Source organism: Alosa alosa, chromosome 10, assembly GCF_017589495.1.
Source record: "Alosa alosa isolate M-15738 ecotype Scorff River chromosome 10, AALO_Geno_1.1, whole genome shotgun sequence".
NCBI classification, from domain to species: Eukaryota; Metazoa; Chordata; class Actinopteri; order Clupeiformes; family Clupeidae; genus Alosa; species Alosa alosa.
Window position 1 is genome coordinate 18,996,387 of NC_063198.1, and position 20,335 is coordinate 19,016,721.

General features: G+C 46.6%; 1 protein-coding gene across 2 annotated transcripts; it reads right to left on the reverse strand.

The window, feature by feature from the left end:
- Window positions 1–273: 273 nt before the first annotated feature.
- On the reverse strand, window positions 274–20,255 carry znf831 (zinc finger protein 831). Of its 2 annotated transcripts, XM_048255046.1 has the most exons (7): window positions 20,081–20,255; window positions 17,703–17,776; window positions 16,506–16,551; window positions 15,975–16,163; window positions 7,754–14,398; window positions 2,924–3,201; window positions 274–1,911 (listed from the first exon to the last, which is right to left on the reverse strand). In XM_048255046.1, the coding sequence occupies exons 5-7, from the start codon at window positions 14,319–14,321 to the stop codon at window positions 1,159–1,161; spliced, it is 7,599 nt and encodes a 2,532-aa protein (XP_048111003.1). In that variant the 5' UTR covers window positions 14,322–14,398; window positions 15,975–16,163; window positions 16,506–16,551; window positions 17,703–17,776; window positions 20,081–20,255; the 3' UTR covers window positions 274–1,158. The 2 variants fall into 2 exon arrangements, with proteins under 2 accessions (XP_048111003.1, XP_048111002.1); XM_048255045.1 differs by lacking the exons at window positions 16,506–16,551; window positions 17,703–17,776; window positions 20,081–20,255 and having other exon boundaries at window positions 15,975–16,318.
- Between the last annotated feature and the right edge of the window lie 80 nt (window positions 20,256–20,335).

Sequence of the window (20,335 nt, forward strand, 5' to 3'; positions counted from 1 at the left end):
CTGTTGAACTTGAATAGATATAGAATTTGCACTGGCAATTTACTTGCACTGACACTCTCCATTGCACCATGGTAACGCTTCTGCATTTTTTCCACACCGCTCCTTTAACATGTTACAATCTACTGTAAGGGCACACTAACTAACTAACTAACCTCCTAACCTAACCGACCCAACTAACTAACTGACCGTCCGTCCGTCCGTCTGTCTATCGGTCTATCAAACAAATAACACATCATAGATTTCATCAATAGCAACAACTGTAAAAGAACAGTGATTTATTGAACAAAATTTTGGGAGAAAAATGTAAATTACAAAAGAAACAACGCTCAGCAATAATAGATTGTCACCTATTAACGGAAATGTTACTGTGTCCACAAACATAATCTTAAATTGCACTTGACTCACAGACTTCACCACAAAATTGCAGAGGCGAGAATAAGCCGGAGTTGTAAAAACTGCTTCACAACAACTCCTGCCTGAGGGCATTGTACAGGTGAAGATTAACACACCCTCCCCTAATGGCTGAAACCAATCTTGCTGACGGATATCTTTGACGGCAGATTCCTTGGGAACCTGAGATACTGTGAGAGTATGCTCTCGTGCCGACAACTTCCTGTTTACAGTCACAGACCGCGTCTGAGTAAAAATGAATCACATGTCCCGAACAACCAAGCGGGGGTGAAACACTGAGGAGGTGAGTGTTCCTGTGTGTGTGTGTGTGTCTGCCTCTCGTATGCCAGCTTCCCGTGGGCATACCTGGAGGGCCTGATCACTGCATGATTCAGCACACAGGTGGCGAGAGTGGGAGCTTGATAGCTAGTGCGTGAGAATGAGAGAGAGAGAGAAGTGAGGGAGAGGGGGGTTGAGTATGGATGCAGAGTCAGGTTCTAAATGAGTTTGCGTGTGTGTGTCTGAGAGAGAGAGTACAGGGGTCTCTGGCACTGCTGGCAGTAGTAAAATATCAAAGCTTGTTTGTGTGAGTTGGCGTGCGAGATTGGATGAGACACAGTTTGTTGTTGATATGTATATGTGTGTGAGACATTTCATAGCTTGTGTGTGTTTGGTCTTCATCTTGTGTTCTGTGCATGTGTGTATATATGTACATGTTTGTCCATATGAGTATTTTTTATGTATACATACATTCAAGTGCAATTTCCCTCAGTTCAACTCAAACTCGATGACCAGCTTTCCTTCGTCATCACTACTGCTGGAGTTCTCCTCCTTATCGTCCATACACTTCCTCGCCCCCCTGAGGCTGCGACTCAAACTGACCATCTCACCGCTCCGCACTTTAGCTGCTCGAGACAGTCTCCTGCCCGGGGCCAGTCCGTTTGGCTGGGAGTTGGACCTCTCTCCCACGACATGAGTCTGCACCTCTGTGCGAAGAGGCCTGGGATGTTGGGAGTCTGACAGGGTCTCCCCTGGGTGGCTCAAGCAGGTGAAGGTCTGTTCGGTGTGTCCGAGGAGTGCATGTGTCTTCCACCCGGCCTCCGAGTGATTTGCAGCTTCTGCGCGAGAGTGCAGCGGCAGGTCACCGGGTGACGGGCCGGGCGGGGGGGCAGCGGCTCCAGTCTCCGGAGAGGACACTGCCACTTCCCCGGGCTCCTGATAACATCTCGCTGCGTTCGCCCTCCTGGAGTGTGCTTGAGTCATGCACTGGACAAATGGCTGGGAATGGCGAAGTGTCCTTGATTGAATTGAACTGCCGCTGCTGCTGCTGCTGCTAGATAAGTTGCCGGATGGATAGAGTGGGGTGGCGGGTGAAGAGCTGGTGTCGAGTTGAAGGTTGAGCAACATGCCAGGGCTCCCCTGGGAGGGTGGAGGTGCACAAGGAGGTGAAGGTGGTGGAGGAGGAGGAGGAGGAGAAAGAGGCACAGAAAGGGTCCAGATGGGTTCATGACTGCTTGTCTCCTGTCAGGAAAACATGCAGACACACACACAGACACACATGGCGTTAGTGTGGCCTGCGGAATGTCACTGCGTTTATCAGCTAGACCGTAAAATTACACTCACCAGGGGCCATCTGAGGGGATCAGTGCCTGGGAACATCACTCTGCTCCCGAAAACTTTCCTGTCCTTGAAATTTCAGTCATCCCAGTCCCCGTAAAGTAGGCACATTAAACTCAACTATTTCAAATATTTCTCATGGATTTTGTGTTCCAAATGTCTAGCCATTATTATTAGTCTCAGTGATTTGTAATAATTCATTATGCCAAACAATCTTTGCTAACGGAGCCTAATTAAATCCTCTGGCTGTTCCTAGAGAAAGAGACAGTACAGCCCCACTGACCAAAGGAATCAATCCCCAACTATTAGAAGGAATCAGAATGTGATTTAGTGCTTGCTGTTTTGTGACTCACTTTGGAAAGGATGGGGGTCAGATCTGTTCCGGGGTCTGCTTCTATTTACCACACACTCCCACGCTCCAACCCCCAACCACATCCCAGCCCAGCCCCACACCTACCTCATCCCCCTTGCCCCAGACGTCTCCTCCACCACAGACAGCAAAAACATCTTCTGTTTTATTTTACTCAGGCAATGGCCTATTCCCCCGAAGTGGTTAACTAAGAGCAAACACTGTTTGGCACCATCCCTAGCTCTCTCTTTGGCTAGACTGCCTCCAAGTGCAATGCCCTAATCTTTCCCTCGCCAGCATGCATAAAGATAAATTAAGATTTAATATTTTGGCCACAGCCATGGCATGGAGGGATAAGGGCAATAACATGTGTCTTAGAGGGCATATCTGAGTCTTTCATCTGCATGTTATTCCTTTATAATAAACACTGGGAAAAACAATAATAATATGCGGCAGTGCAGAGCAGTGCCAGTGGATTGTTGTAGCTTTGGATGATGGAGTCATGTCGGGTGGAGAGGAGCATTCCTTGGCTCTGTTTGTTTAAGGGGGTTAGATTTAGAATGATACCTGTCTTAAGTTGCATTCCTTCATCGTCCACTCCTCCGCCTGCAGGTCCGGCATTCTTTCATCCGCTCCCCCGTCATTTTGTCCTCTGCCTCCCACGTCGCCCCCAACCTGCCCCTCGGGCAGTTTACTGTTGTTCTTCTCCTCCTCCTCCTGTGACCCTCCTCTCTCCTCCTCCTTTGCTCCATGCCATAGCTCCTCGGGGACCCTCCTCCGCCTCTCTGACCCAGAGTCTCCCAGCGGCAGCAGTGAGCTTTGGGGGGGGAGCACATCGCCTGGTCCTGATAGCAAAGCAACAACAATCATTAACAAGCTTAAAGGGAGTCAAATAAGCCTGCATTCTTCACACTACATCATCCTATTTCACCGTGTTTCGATATGTTCCCCAGAGGGTAGGTTTCAAAGTCATGTGGGATTCCATAAAGTTTTGATACAAGGATGGGAATTCTTTCACCTGAACAGCCCCGGGGAATGAACATTTAAAATTCTGATATAAATACAGTATTATATAAAGTCTTCCAGAGCCAATAAAAATACTCATACTATAGTCAAACTGTTGCTGAAATATTTCATTAAAGTGGGCTGTGTGGGTCAGTCAGGTGTAGAGCCAGTATGGCATTAAACAATTGAGGGAAATGAGTAAAACTCACAGGAGGAACATTAGCAGGGGTCAACGACATATAAAATGTTCAACATATTGCTCTTTTTGGATTACAAAAACTCTCGGCGGTGTGACTGATGCATGGAGTTTGCTGTTTGGACTTTTGGAATGTATGGCTCACTGAAAAGCAAACGTCAGCCAAATGAATAAAAAATATTGCAAGAGACTTTCAGTGAAAACACAGACGCACAGAATAATACACTTGTCTGACCACATATCACAAGTGGAGGTATAGAGGTGATTATTGTGATGAAAAACAATCGGTGCGACGATTCAGTGCCGTGTTTGCTTTGGCTGAACTCTTGCATGTTCACTTTCCGAGGAGCGGCCTGACAAAGAGGCTGTGCTTGGGTTTCAGATCGTACGTCAGCCCTCTGGAACGGGAGACAGGCGTGAAATTGCACTAACTCCGGGGGCCACTCACTGAGGAGTCCCTGGATGGGCCACCGTCCAACACCCCCCCCACACACACACCACCTCACCCTAGCACATACAAACACACTGCCAACACACACACACCACCTCACCCTAGCACATACAAACACACTGCCAACATACACCACCTCACCCTAGCACATACAAACACACTAATAACACACACATATACTCACACACAAAACCACACTCCTGTTGCCTCTGCAAAGCACTCCTGCTGATCAACTTGAGCCACTACATGGTGGCTTGCAGGACCCTGTGCAATTGAATCCCATTTTTGCTAATCTTCTGCTCTGACGTAAACCCACACCTCTCATTCGAGATTTGGCAGGGAAAGCACTGATGGGATTACCTGACGTTTACTTCAGTAATTGCTCCAAAGAGAATGGGTCATATCAAAATGAAGGTCACGTTTGTATCCTGATTGACATCTGACCTGAGGGCTATTTCACAAAACCTAGATAAGGGATTAAGCTGGGATTTTTAGGTTATCCTGGATGAATTTAGCCTTGACTTGGTTTCACAAAAGAGATGGCAAATAAGTTACAATGGGGATTTATTCTCTGCACCTAGCCTGGTCCCGACCAGGCTAACAGCCAAGCTAAGTTAATTCTAAATGGTAATTATGTCATCTTATTGGTTCGGCTAGCTGTTATTCACATCTGACCTCTGTGCTAATTTTTAAGGGGCTTTTTTTTCATTTATAAACTATTTGCTAAATGTATTTGCTCGCAAAACAAAACAGATTTTCTGCCTACTACCATATGGTTATTATTTTAATTGTGATAGCCTTATAATTATTAACATAGGGCTAGGTAGGCCTACTCATTGTTTGTTTATTTTATTGATAGACGTTTGATAAATAGCCTACTGTAGTTGATTGGAAGTGGAGGGGCAAGTTTTCGAAGGTATTTTCAACTATAATATTAAGGTAGGCCTATATCATAGGCTACTATGTGCATGTTTGCAGTGACAAGCACTTTCTTAATGACGTTGCGTGCCGAGACAAGGAAGCACTCACACGTGGGTGCATCCGTAAATTTGCATTCAGTTGGTCTACCACGCCTACTCCTGCTGTTTTACAGAAATAGCCATGATTCCCCATTCCAAAAGCACAACTTTACTTCATTGTTAGTCTATATCAAAAGCGGTTGTTCACTTTGTGTGAATGACGCTATTTTCCGCGTCTTTTTTATTTCTTTTGGAGCAGAAATGAGCACGCACACATCCTGAATTACTTACAGCTGGCTTGACATAGTCGCGCCTACTCATCCTGGATTGGCATTAGTGAAACGAGTTCAGCTAGGATGACCAGACAACGCTATATGTCAAACCTCGCTTTATCACTTATCTTGGATGTCTTAATTCTGCCTTTGTAAAATACCCCTCTGGCATGTATTTATTACATTGGGAGCCTCTGGACCAGCTGAAATATGACATTTCGGATTTAGGAACCGCCGGTAAACACAAACACCATTGTAACTTAGGAGGATCAGACACTGTCCCTGCCCTCCCCCCACCCCCCTAATTTTTACCATATGATCCAGTGAAAGAAAAACCTGAAGGTCTACAACCCAGCAAGTAAGGTCAGCTCACTGTGTTTCAAAAATTCTTTATGTTGATTTTATCTTGCAAACACCTTTTATACGAGACAGTCAAGTCACTTTGCAGTCAAAGCTCCAGTTAAGTGCACATCAACTCTGACACTCTAACACTTACAACTCTGACACTTTGAGGACGCTCCCTGCATCTCCATTGTGTTAAACTCGCCTGAACTCTTGTATGCTAATTGACATGGACATCTAATGGGAAAGTAAAACATTTTATACAAAAACCTTGCAAACCACACCCCAGCACACTGAGAATAACTTGTTAACTGGTGACTTTTGGAAATATACAGTAGCTTGCATACAGCTGTTATGTTATATAGCAAATAGCTATATAGCTATGGTGCTGTGAAAGCTTATACTATTATGTTTTCTCTGGGTGTTCCAACATAATATCCTGATACAACACATATGACCGTGTAGGTTTATATGTCTTTCATATGAACTGTTGCATAGTGTTGCTTAAAGTCCCTCATTTCTGATCCCCTATTGTGAGGTATATCCTAACTGAATAGTTGTTCAGCTAACCATTGAATTCAGATTTCTGATACTCTACCGTCACTGACCTGTATCATGTTTCGGTTGGATTACACTTTTGCCCGACATTTTTTTAATTATTTGCCTTGTTTTGTTTTTGGATTACCTGTTGCTGGAACCTTACTTTTAACTGACCACTGATTCTTGGATCGTAACTTGTCCTTATATATTTTGCCATTAGACACAGTTTCACTGCACATGGTTCCTCTGACACACTATTTGTAAATCCAATCACAGACTGTATGAACTCAACTGCCTAAGCCTCTCTTCATGCACAATCTGTATCTCGTAAACATACTATTTCAAAGCCCATTTGCTGCCTTCTTCTCTGGCAGGCCTCAGTGATCGTACATTTATTCAAGATGTCTGCATAAAAGTATCTCTAGAAATGAAAGGTGGGGATACTGAAACCCTCCAGGCTGAGCGGAAGACACAACTAAACTCACATTAAATAGAGCTGACTGTGTCCTTGATTTCTCAAGTTCTATACCAATGATAATCCCATTTTACTGCTGATTCTGGAAGGGACAAGGCCCAGATCAACTGCCTGTGAACACTGCCATTATAGTCTAACTACATGGTTGTTACAGGTGCTCGACTGTGTTAATGGCATCTCGAAACAGAGAACAGGGCTGCTGAAGGAGCAGATTCAGTATTTATGGTATTCATAGAAGAGATTATCTTTCTCTTTGACGTAGAACTAACTGTAATGTGAAAAATCGGACCTTAAAGGTTTGGTTTCTGTGTATAGATAGTGTACACACACACACACACATACACACAGAGGCATATGCACACTGCCCCCCCCCCTCCAAAAAATCCACCCCCACCTCCAACACACACTTGAATACAAACATGTATTAAATCACTCCATTACAAACATGTTGGATGTGAGCGTTATTGCATCATTTCTTTATCTCTCACATGAAAACTCCAGGGATTTAATAATATAGAGGTAAAGTGAACATTTACATTATTTCTTCGCTTGATACTGACAGATAAAACCAGTAGCCTATGTCTATCATGTACAGAACTGTATGTGATTTTGACTCATGCATACAGTACAGTATATTGTATGATACTGGGCTGATGTATTATAATTACAGCAGAATGTTGTTTTATGATACAATGACATTGCATTACAGTGACATAATAGGAGGGAGAGGATGGCTATTTGCCACCACCTAGTGGGGACATACTGATACAAAAAGGAAAGATTCCAGCATGCAATGTCTGAGAACCCAGTGCTCATGAATTAAAAACTAATGAGGAAGAACAGTGAAATATTTATTTCTTAATAAATGTTGAAAAATGGGAACTATAATCAAAAGGACTTTTTTGTCATTAGTCTACATTTAGCACCTTACAGAAAATGGTTATACTGTATGTCCATGTGCTCCAGTGGTCTTTATGTTTTCACTAATACTGTCCTACTTCTCAGAAGCACCAGACTGTCAAAATCAAAAAAAGTGTGGAATCATCCCAAGACCTTTTTGCAGTGTGCATGCTCCCATGTCATTAATTTGAAATGTCACAGAAAGGAAAATTCAACAACAACAACAATAACAAGAAGAAGAAAAACAACAACCTTACCTTGACCAGCCCTGATTGAGCTTGCACAGGGTGTCTCCTCAGCTCTGAGAGTCTTTTCCTGTTGGATGCACACTTGAGTTGGCTCCACACCCATGCTGCGTGTATTGCCCTGGTCCACTTCCACAGCACCTCTGGTCCCCCTGATCTCCACCCTGCAACCAGCAGAGGGCGGCTGTGGTTTCTCAGCCTGCCCCATGGCCGTCTGGGACTGCTGAGGCTCTCCAGATGTTTTGCCTGGAACACCAGTTTCAGTCGCTGAGCTCCCAATCAGTGGTGTGTGATTACACCCATCTCGTGCGTCTCCTGGGCACAGGGGCTTGTGTTGGCCCACTGCAGGGTGTGATGCACTTCCCAAGCCCATGGACTGGACCGCTGGAGGAGCCGGAGAGAGGCAGGCCTCAGGGCTGAGTTTGTGTTGGCTGGCGTGCGATCCTGACACTGACCCCACGTGGTGAAGTGGTGTGGCAGAGGAGCTCCTCTCTTCCGTGCCACTGAGCACAACTGAGGGGCCATTCGGCTGGCTTAGTCTAACTGCACTGTTTAAGACTTGTACTGATCCAGGGGGCGGAGACAGTCCCAGTGCACTTCCCAGCGGCTGATGCCGGTCTGGCTTTGAGGCTAATATTTCAGTGGACACTGATATTGTTTGTCCTAGCTGGTCTTCAGCAGTGAGAGTCTGGGGTCTGCTAGGCACGTCTAGCAGGCAGTGCTGCGGATTGGTCTGTGTTGTGACAGTTGTGTGACTGATGTTAGGCATCGCGCCAGACTGAAAAACGCTGCAAGAGGAGCTCGTCCTCTCGGAGTGGGGAGAGTGATGGGAAACAGATGGACAGTGAGCCGCAGGTGGAGACGTGTGACAAGCAGAGAGGAGTGATGGCTGGGGCTCCACATCAACCACCCTTTGGGCGGAAACGGGTGCACTGCTCCTGACTGAGGCAATCAAACCCACAGGAACACCTGACAGATGGTGTTCCTGATTAGGTACCAGGGCTCCAACTTTGCTGGGCAAAGACTTTTGCATTGTTGGAGGGCATGGCCTCTCAGTCGAGACCGATGACTGTGGCCCACTCAAACTGCTTTGCTGATGAGATTCTGGAGCCTGAACGATGCAGTGTTGCATTGTGGGATTGTAAAGTGTAGGAGATGTGGGCCCCACTGATGAATGCTGCTGTGTATGAACTGAAATGTGGGCTTTCACGGAACCTTGTTCCGTTGTAGAGTTCTTCTCATTGACCATCAATTGGGCAGGAATACAATCTCTCTGTCCCACTTCACAGTTTTCTTTCATTCCAGATTCTGTGGCCTGTCTAGTCACTGTACCTGTATGGTCTGGTATGTATAGATTCTGGGCAGTGCCCAGCAAAACTGAAGCCTGACTCTGGCAAGGCTTTCCTGTCAGAGATGAGTTGGAGTTCATGAACAGAGAAGCAGGACAGGAAGGTTTAGCAGTGCTAACTGATGTAGCACAATCTGACATTGCCATCATAGTAGATCCATCTGTTGACATGATTCTTGAAGCTATGGATCCCCCTTGTGTTGAATTTACGTCATTACCATTATTTGTTACACTCACACTCATGTCCTGAGAAACTAGAGAAGGCTGTCCGCTCATCTCTGTCTTTGGCGCCTCTGCTGACCCGGCGATGATGGAGGGACACCCGGCTCCTTGTTTGTAATCCCCAGCTTCAATCTGAGGTGCCATAAGGGCCAGCTGCTCGTCAGAGATGAGCTGCATGACAATCTGCAAGTCCGGTGTTCTCATGAAGAACGTGTCCTGAGCAGGGGCCTGAGCAGGCACGCCACCGAACTGCCCGACGACGCCCCCTCCATGGAGACTCTCTCTGGGGACAGTGGTGGTTGAGCGGGCCTCTGGGGTGATATCCACCAGAGGGCAAACAGCAGAGGACTCGGGAGCATGCGTGGCGGACTGTGGGGAGGCTGTCACAGATGTTGACCCCTGACTCTGCACGCTGGGTGTGGATGCACAAGGATCACCCAGTGCTATTGTACTAATCGATGTGTAGGTGGTCTGAAGTTGCTGTACGACACTTGCTGTGGGTGTAACTGGCTGATTCAGGGGTATGACGGCAAGAGGTGAAGCTGTTTGGCTGTTTCCTAAGCCTGACATGGCTGCTTGACACTGGTATCTGACTGGGACTGCTGTGGGTGGCTGGCTGAGGGATTCCACAGTGACAGGTTTTGCTGGCTGAGTGTGAGATATTGGTGTGGGTTGCTGAATGTGATATTGTGCTGTTGCAGGTTTACCTGCCTGTCTGAGTGCCATGTCTGTGACAGGATTAATTAATTGATGCAGTGCATGTGTTGTAATAGGTGTAGATTTCTGGGATAATACTGTGATAGGTGTAGCCTGCTGAATGACACACTGTACAGTTATAGGGGTAGCTACTTGTTGAAGTGCCATATCTGTGACCTGCTTAATTGGTTCACTTGAAACTACTGTGGAATTAGCTGGAACATTCTGTGCTAATGTTGTTGCTTGCTGAATGTGATATTGTACTGTAACAGGAGTAGGTGCTTCACTAATTGACATTTCTCTGACAGACTTAATTGCTCGACAACTGGAAACTATCCTGGTGGATGTAACTGGAACTCTCTGTTCCAACGGTGTGACAGCCGCAAGTTCCTGCGTTTGATGCTGTACAACCACTGGTGTTATCTGACTGAGAGACAAATCAGTCAAATGTTTGACAGGTTGACTTGTAGAAAATATTGTGTTTGTGGTAACTGGAACATTCTGTGCTAAACCTATAACAGTTGTAGCTTGCTGAATCTGACATGGCACAGATACAGGTGTACCTCTCTGACTGAGAGACATTTCTCTAGCAGATTTCACTGGTCGAGAGGTGGCAAACATTGTGATTGGTTTAACTGAAATACTTTGGCTTAAACCTGATGCTGGTAGAGCTTGCTGAATCTGATATTGTAAGGGAACAGGTAAAGGTGTCTGATTGAATGACACATCTCTGACATGTTGGTTGCTAGAAAATACTGTTGCCTGTGTAACTGGATTGTTTTGGTTGAAACCTACAACAGCTGTCACTTGCCGACTGTGACACTGTACTGCTGCAGGAGCAACTGTCTGATCGAGTGTTACACCTGTGACAGGTTGAATAGGGTGACTAATGGAAAACACTGTTGTGGGTGTAGCGGTTGGTATCCGGGCTAATTCTGTAACATTTGCCACTTGTTGAATGTGATACTGGACAGGCTTAGCTGTACCTGTGAGATTGATATCTGTGAGAGATTTGGCACGCTGTTCAGGACATAATGTGCCTGTGTGTGTAGTCTGATTGTGAGATATGACAGGTATGACAGACTGGCTGTGGCGTGGGGTTGTGATGGAGCCAAACTGATCTTGCGCTAACACTGTCTTGCACATGTAAGACTGACCTGGAATGGATGAAGTGACCATGGTGAACGTCTGATTCTGTGCTGTCCAGGGTGTATCGCTCGTGGTTCTCAAGCTCTGTGGTGGACCAGGCACCCCTAAACCTCGGGCAGGAAAGTTGTGTGTCAGCCCCCTAACGGCTGCAGCAGAGGGGCTCCAAGTTGAGATGGGGGCGGGCAGGCCCAGCGTGTTTAGCCTCGTGCTCCCGTTCGACCTGTTCTGCTGACTGTGGATCAGTGTGATGGGCGTGACCGGTTGACTCTGCGTCAAGGTTGTGAATGACGTTATGGAGTCGCTGTGGCCTGAGCGGGGTGCGCACGTCGTGAAGATTTGCGACGACGAGAAGCTGTGCCGAATGAAAGGTGCCATGCGGCGTGGGCAAGATTCTCCATTCCCTGAGGTCTGGGGGAGCTTCAGCTGATACTTGGGCAGAAAGTTGGTCTTTGCTGGCAGGGAGATGGTGGTGGTGGTGGTGTTGGAGGAAGCAGTGACCAGCTCAGATGGTCTGCTTACGTCCACCATACAAAGCGGAGAGCTGTGCCTCTTCTGCAGAGGCTGTCTGGCCGTTATGTGAGGGTAGATTAGACTATCCTGGCGTTGAATGTGAGGCCTGCTGCTTTCTCTCTCCGCGGGCACCAGGGTTTGATTCACACCATTAGTCATGTCTCCATCTGTCCATCCGATTTTATAAGCGGGGGCGCTCCCTTCCCTTGCTCCAGTGTCCATACTGTCTAGTACAACACAGACATTCTCCTCTGTGCGTAGTTTCTTCCTTTCAGAGGGAAGAGACCTGTGCTGTGGGACAATCTCACAGCTCGTCTCTATTGTTGACTCCTTCGGTGAGAAAATGTCAGTGCCCAGAATCACTTGGCTCTCTGCCCGTTGCTGCGGCGGCCCTGCGGTCTTCAACATGGAGCCTGGGAGCAGTACATAGGAGGGACCACTGCTGTGTATCCTGTCTGTACATGATGCATCCGCAGGGGCCATGCCAAGCCCAGGGCTGGTGGAGGGACAAAGAACGCTTTGCATTGTGCCCACTGACATGTTTGTGATGGAAACAGCCACCTTTGTGCCTGCGCCAAGATCTCTGACCTGGCTGATTTGAATGTCCTCTCTCTCATCATGATGCTCAAGGCTATTAGCGAGGGACTTTCGTGTTTTCAGCGTGGAGGAATCCAGTTCTTTCTCTGACGAAGTACTGTAGAGCTTTCGGAATGTTCCGTCGCCGTACACGTACCATTTGTTGTAGTCAAATTTCTGCGACCGCTTCCTTCGATACTTCCTGGAGGCGGGCGACCCGCCCGCGGTGTCCGTGCAGTCCGTGTCAGAGCTGAGGCTGCTCAGGCTGCCCCTCTTGGTGGGAGACACCTCCGGCAGGCAGTCCACGGCCCCCTGCCTGACCAGGGACCGGTGGGTCGGCTCGTGCCGGTCCACGGACTGCGTCCCGACCTTAAGCGAGTATAAGTGTCCCGCACTGCTTCTCCTGTTCAGTGTGAGGCGGTCAGTGTGACGGGGTGAGGCCATGCCTGCTGTATCACTCTGCTGCTCGCTTACACTAAAGGGCAAGGAGCTGCTCCTGGTCAAGGGAGTGTGGTCCAGGCTGTCGACATGTTGGGAGGGCAGGGAGCTGTGGAATGCTTGTATCCCTCTCCTGTCTGGGCCTGGTGAGATAGACGTCTGCTTGGAGGTGGCAATGGTGGACATGGTGGTGGACTTCATCTCAAAATGAAAAGAGTCCTTGTAGGTGTAGGGCATGGGGAGGTCAATGCTGCCTTGTTTGGACAGCATCGTCTTCCTCGGGCGGACGTTCTCCAGGCGTTTGTCGTCCATCAGCTCATCGTTCTTTGAGATGATCTTTGAGATGCGCTCCTCCAATTGCCTCTTTTCCTGGACCGACACCTTGCTCTTAGAGCCCCCAGCTGAGGCTGGGTCAGAGTCCACCTGGCAGACGGCCCGAGAATCTGGTACCTCCATGCTGGACTCAGTCAACGACTCCATGCTGTGCTCATGCGGGCTGCTCCCCGGACTTGATGTCCAGTGGTGTTCACCATTGTCACTGAACCCAGAGTCGGTGCTGTCATGACTCTGAGACTTGCCCCTGGACATAGACATGGAGTCCCACGGCTTGGGGGAAAGAGTGGCCTCCTGCCTTTGCAGAGGGAGGTGTCGGTTGGGTATCAACCTTGCACCACCACAGGGTCTTGGGCATTCTCCCATGGCCAGCCTTTTTGAGTCTCTGCCTGCAGTGGTAACTCCACCACCACACGGGGGCTCCATCTGTTGAGACGGAGATGTCAGCACTTCTTTCTGTACTTCCATGGGGGCAACGATGAGACCAACCAAAGCAGCCTGTTGCAAAGCCCTAACTGTGCCTGAGCCCAGCGTGTCCTCCTGGTTCAAATGCGACTGACCAGATTCCGTAGTGGTCCCAAGAGGCTGCTTGGCCGCAACCTCAATGCCATCCTGGCTACCACAGTCCTGACTCTGGGCGTCCAGCGAGAAGCTGGAGGAGAAGCAAGTGTCCCTGGAGCTGTGCAGGCTCTCCTGGCTGCTCAGACTGCCCCGGTCCGACTCGCTGGAGATCCGGGCATGCGCCTGCGTGCGCTTGTGCTTGTAGAGGTTGCTTTGGGTCTTGAAGGAGATCCCGCAGACGGTGCAAGGGTACGGCCTCTCGCCCGTGTGGCAGCGCAGGTGTTTCTCCAGCACGCTGGGCTTCAGGCAGTCACGCCCGCAGTACTGGCACACGTGCTTGCCCACCGACTTCGGGGGCTTGGAGGGGCACGGCACCACCCCTGTGGGCATCGCCGCTCCACCAGACTTCAGGGCCTGCGTGGCCGCCAGAGGCATCCCTCCGGCGATGTGGAGAGTCAGGATAGGCAAAGGCTGTTTGGTGCTGAGAGCGGGGATTGGCAGGGTGATGGCTGGAGTGTCCTGGATCACGGCCGCAGGAGGTTGGGCCTGAGTCGGCTGCGTCTGGGATGCCACTGGCGGCGGCGGCACCTGCGGTTGCGAGGGCCCCGTCATGGTGCGGACGTAGAAGGTAGCAAGCGGGGCCTGAACGTGCATCATGTCTGCTGCTGCCTCATGCACTGCCGCCGTCACCGCAACTGAGCCCTCTGGCACGGCACTCTGAACAAAACCCAGCTTGCCAGTCTCCATGGTAACAGCTCTCTCTCTCTCTCTCCCTTTCGCTCTCTCTTGCTGGGTGATGTCGGGGAGCCAAGGCTGCTAATTACCTGCAAAAAGAAACACAGTTTTCATTAGGCCCCAGCTACCCCCGATAAAAGGAATCCTACGTCTGTGACTTAAGGACCATGGGAGAAGGAGTGAGGAGATGGGGGCGGAGGGGGGCAGCTCAATTTCAGAGGGAATGTGATTTCCTATCACAAAGGTGCCTTGTCTATGCAGAGGTACTGCAGAGGAATGCCAGACTGGTTACTGTACTACTGAGTTAAAGATGTTTTTTTTCCTAAACTGAGATTCGAGTGCAGAGGATTATATTAGCAAAGAGCATAGATACAGATGATTTATATATGTTGTTGAATTTGCTGTTTACAGGCATTTAAATATGGAGATGTTAAAGGCAAATGAACCACACAGGTTCATGGAGGCATTTAAAAATGGAAAACCTAAACAAGAGGATTGCGATCATGATTATGATTATTGAGAAGGAAAAGGAATTTTTATTTTTTAGGGCTAAAGCCTAGGGCCTTCATCAGAGTTTGTCCACTAATGTATCACTGTTGCTATGCTAACAGCACAGAAAACATGTACACAGCATTTGCATACAGCAACAGTGAGATGGAGATGAGACAGAGGCGTTCTGTAGAGGAATGACTCACCCAAAGGCAGCAGTGCGCCCTGTGAAAGCCCTTAAAGATCAACAGCTAGCTTTTTTTCTGATTTTATTTCCAACCTCAGAACTAATGGACTGAGTGTGCATCAGTTAAGTGACACCTGAAGCCGTGCATGTCAGAGTGCAACAGTTAACAGCGCAGTTTTGGCATGCTTTTGCTTATGTTCTTTTATTTCAGCTCATCATCTGTTATGTGGCGCAGGTACTATTTTTTGAGACAGTGACGACTGCAAAAGTAGGAAGTGCCGTTTGACTGAATCGAAACCTTGTTTTCATTGTGGAAATCTACTAAAACTTACTGTAGATGTTTCCTGAATCAGCAACATCATACTGAGACGCTTGTTTAAAAATGTTTTGTTGCCATTTGGTCGACAGTGAGAGCAGTAGGTGTAGAAGACTTAGTTTACTCAGTTTGATGAAGCATGCCTTTCCACTCATACAATGACATCTTTTATTTTTATGTCATTCCTCAAACATATTTCACATATATGTTGACTAGATCAAAAAGGAGAATTCATAATCCTATCCTTGAGTTTGTTTGTAACTGTACAACTGCACTACATTACAAATTTGTACAGCCATTTAGCCATCTACCCACTCTACCTGTACCTTGATAATAAAAGGGTCATAAAATGGCCTTGATAGAGGATATCTACTCAGCTTTTAGTTCCAACTGTTCAGCTACAACAGAACTAATAGAGAAGTTGTGGACAGGATCATCCTCCACACAATGTAAATCCAACACTCTAAAGCACTGTAAAACGTTTCAAATGTGGCCAAAACTCTCAGAGAGGAGCATGAGGCACTACATGTGGTTATGGGGTGAGAATATAAAAATAAATGTAATATAAATATACAAATTTTGAGTTCACTCTGAATGAATTGTCAACATAGCGTTTAAAGAGCCCCTTGTTGTCTAGTCTCTACTATCAAAGCAGAGGAGAAAAAACACTTACCATATTGCCAAAGTTGTGGCTTGATGCATTTCCACTTTGAGTGGCAAAAACAAACACTGTTGAACAAGCTTCCTGAGAGCGGGGGGTCATCAACAGAAACTGGATCTTATGACGACGTCTTTCGCCACAGTTGCACTCTAAGTGTTCCCTATTGCACTGTCCTTTTGCCCGTTTGTAGAGGAACTGTTGCTGGTGCAGATAGAGGAAATGCAGGCTTGGTCACGTCACATTTGCAAATTGGCAAGAGAGAGGAGCACACAGCGACAGAGGAGATAAATTAGGGTCAAGCGGGCGGAGAGAGTGCGAGAGGAGAGAAGAGGCACGTGGTAAACAAAAGAACTCAAAACAAGGGGGTACGAGCACAGACAGAGAGACGGCTAGCAGCTGAGAAACGTCAGGGGCAAGAGAAGGAGGGATGGTCAGAGATAGAAAACATATTTTAGAGAGGAGTGAGTAAAACTGACAGAATAAGATAAAGACAGAGAGAGAGAATAATTACAACAAACTCTTTGAATGAGGAAATGGACTAACCTTTCACTAAAATATTGATGCAGCGACTACTGAGCTTGATTATATTCTGTGGATGTGTGTGTGTGAGAGAGAAGAGAGTTAGAATCTGACATCTTGGCTAGGCATACACTTACTCCCTCCCACACCCACACATACGCGCGCGCACATGCATGCACACAGGCGCACACACACACACACACACACACACACACCGCACCAAGGAGAGGTGCATGAGAGCGTGTGGGTGTGCAGCGTTTGAGAGGAAAGCCAAGCTCTTTTTTCTCACCACTGAAAAAAAGCTGAAGCCCACACTATCACCAATAGGCACAGAGGTAAGATAAAGATAAGACCTGCAGTGAATATGACCTTCACCTAATGAAACCTCCATCTGTCCTATAAACCGCCATAGCATGGCATGTGAGAGAGGTGGCACCTGGCCTCTTGGCAACAGACAACTTTTGTTCTCGATCACAAAAAATGACCCATATTTCTCAAACCGCTAACAGTTGTGAAAAACATTTTACTTTCACTTCATTTACGTTCATCAGGTCACAAGCAACTTGTAGATGTAGAATAATGTCTTGATTATCCTACTTCTCATGTGATCATCTTTCTTTCAGCATCTAGCATTTGTGTATATGACACACCCTAATGGGACTGCTTTCTCCTCCAACATTGAGAAGGGCAGGAGCAACATGAGGGATGGAAGCAGGGTGAGCCCAGTGGTGACTAAGAAGAAGAGAGGAAGGGGAATAATATAATCCCTTCTTCCGCTGATTACTGGCCATTTTTATTTCTGTGGCTAATGAATGCCTGCCAGTGACCCAGGGGTGAAAGACTGCTTTTGCTGGCAGCCTCGCCTCATTTTCCTAAAGCAGGGAACACCTTCACTACATATGTCAACCCATGCAAAGCACCCGTAAACACAGAGAGGACAACAAAGCCTATTTGAACACATATGTAAATAATGGATCACATTGGACAAAGGACACTTTCATATCAGGTGTACAACATGTACATAGACAGGAATGGTCCATGAAAAGAGATACATTTGTTTTTGAGCCAGGCTTTATGGGACTTTCAACACCTCCTCAATGCTGAGAGATGCTACACGTCAGTGAGAACAAAAAGGGGGTTTGTTTGGGGGATGCGGCCGGTTTGGCAGCCTGTTGCTCTATCGTCGGCTGCCAGGCCTGTGCGCCACTGCTGTATACTGACCGTGGCCCCTGGCACCGGGGCTCTGGGAACTAATGAAGCAATTGTTAGTGGCAGGGCCTCTGGGAGGTCATGAGCTACAGAGAGAGAGAGAGAGAGAGAGAGAGAGAGAGAGAATGACTTGTGATTGTTGATAGCATACCAGTAAAGCACATTTAAACTGATTTGAGAGAGACAGAGAAATCTATCAATCTTTATAACAAATAGCTTTTTTTAATTAAACTTTATTACAGAACTTGACTCTGTTGCATGGATTTGACAAAGCATATGCAATTACTGTATGTGTCAGGCCAAATAATTCACTTATTATATTTCCATTTTAATTTTATGAGAGAGAGAAGGGAGATAAAAGGGACAGGGAAAAAATAGCAGAGCGCAGACCCCACAGAAAGCAGCAAGAAATGATTTTGGTATGAAAGAAGGAGAGGACACCTGACCTTTAGCTTTATGCATACAGATAAGCAAAACAGAAGGCAAAGGAGAGGAGGGGAGCCCCCTTGAAGGTTTATGTATTAGAGGTGCTTTGATGACATGATCAGATATTTTTATTGCCCATTTATAGTTCATTATAGCAGATTTGTACAGTCACTTCACTTGATCATGCATCTGTATTTCTCTTGTATATTTTTCTGCATAGAATATACAAATAAAAAATATGGTACAGCATGAGAAGTAGGAAGCACTAAGTTGTGATATTATTTCCCTGATGCATTCTTCTTACTCTTGGTCTCCAAGGCAACCACAGACTGGTCCAGTAAGGAAAATGAAGCTTGTGTTGGCATGGCAACCCAAGACACTTTGTCCTTATAAAAGAACTGTAAAAGATTTTCCTGAAGAATGACAGTTTACTCAATTTCACAATTCCATCCCCATGTTGATCTAACTCAATGTTGCACCACTGCACTCTTTTTTTATATAACTTAAAGGAGAATTCCGGTGTGATATTGACCTAAAGTGTATTGAAACATGATACCGAGTGTGAACGTATGTCTCATAGCCCATCTCGACTTGTCCCCTGCACTCCAAAATCTGGCGCTAGTTTTTCCAGTTTCTTCCAGTAGCAGCAACTGGAATCCATGCATTTCCACTGAATTATTTTTGGAATCTGATCCCTTATCATACCTGTTCATTCTTACTCGTTGCTCGACTTATCGTGACTAAATTCAAGATGGCTGCAAACGCTAAACTTCGTGAAGATACTGTCTGTATAAATCGTCTTGTAAGTAAACTACCAGTGCTTTTTCAAAGTTCTCAATGTCTCGTTTTAAATGTCAGGGCCCTCGGAAGTCTACCAATGAAGTGTGGAGATACATTGAGCCTCGTAAATGGGTGTAAAACAGTGATTTATTTGCATGGCTAGCCCGATGCCGAAGCACCACTATTGAAAAAGATGTTGGTAGCATCGGCTAACTAGCGCCAGATTTTGGAGTGCAGGGGACAAGCCGAGATGGGCTATGAGACATACGTTCACACTCGGTATCATGTTTCGATACACTTTAGGTCAATATCACACCGGAATTCTCCTTTAAGTCAGTCATGGGGTTGTTTGTATGTGTTTGTGTGGGAAGCCACGTGCAGGAAACTCATGCACACTGCGTGGGAGGGTGTGATGCTGTGTGTGTGTGTGTGTGTGTGTGTGTGTGTGTGTGTGTGTGTGTGTGTGAGAGATAGAGATGGAGGGAGGAAGAGGACTTTTTAAAGAGGGTATTCTTATTCCAACAAGCCTTTTGTTTGAGACAACACTTAAATTATAGCTGACAACAGGTGGTAAAAGAAAAGAGCCTATATAGTTTTTTTTTTTGGATTTAGGCCACATTACTACTATGCCAAAAGGGACCAGATGTTGTTACCAATAGAATGATGCGTACTTTAAATATAGGTTACAATACAGAATGCATAGTAAAATGTAGTAATAGGCTACACATTTATGTCATACAAACATCCCATAGCCTATACTTCTGTAACTGTATCTGTAATCTGTACTGTATCTAGATTGTTTGACTGAAGAGGTTAACCTGATTAGGGGTTTGAATAGCCTGTCTCTCAATTCCTGCACCGTGCACTGAGTGTGGATGCACAACTGATTTCCTCTTTGCCTTTGCAGCAGTGAAACAGGAGGTGAGAATGACTCACCAGGTCAATAGGCTAAGTAGGGGCACAGAAGCCTCAAGCCCTACATGAATAAATCTGCTCCTCTGCGCTCTCCTGCAAAATGATTTGTTAATGCCTGCTGCCTTGTCTGTCTACAGTCTAGTGTAATACGTTTTACCAGTCAAAACAATCAAGCCATGTCCATGACAAGAATGGACACAAAGTAGTCTACAGGCAGTAGGCTACAGTTAGTTTAGGCCTAAAGCCTATAGATAGAGAATCAAACTTACTGTGAAATAGGCCTATGCAATCTTCCATTTCCTCAAGCTGCTTTTAGTAGCTAGGCTAAACGTTTTTCTGAATAAATTAATTGTTTGACCGATGAAAGCTTCATGGTAAAACGATGGAGGCTTTTAGACTATGGCCTGGATATACAGAGTAATAGTAATAGTACACAGACAGCGATCAGCATTAATCCCAGAACACAAGTCGGTTTAGCGAGTACCATCCTCTAGTGGATATTTTATAAACTACACGAGTTCTCC

Coding starts and splice junctions, on each gene's coding strand:
- znf831 (XM_048255046.1), bottom strand. CDS start 14,321: ATGGAGACTGGCAAGCTGGGTTTTGTTCAGAGTGCCGTGCCAGAGGGC. Junction 3,202..7,753: donor CTCAATCAGGGCTGGTCAAG/GTAAGGTTGTTG, acceptor CTTTGCTATCAG/GACCAGGCGATGTGCTCCCC. Junction 1,912..2,923: donor AGGAATGCAACTTAAGACAG/GTATCATTCTAA, acceptor TTTTCCTGACAG/GAGACAAGCAGTCATGAACC.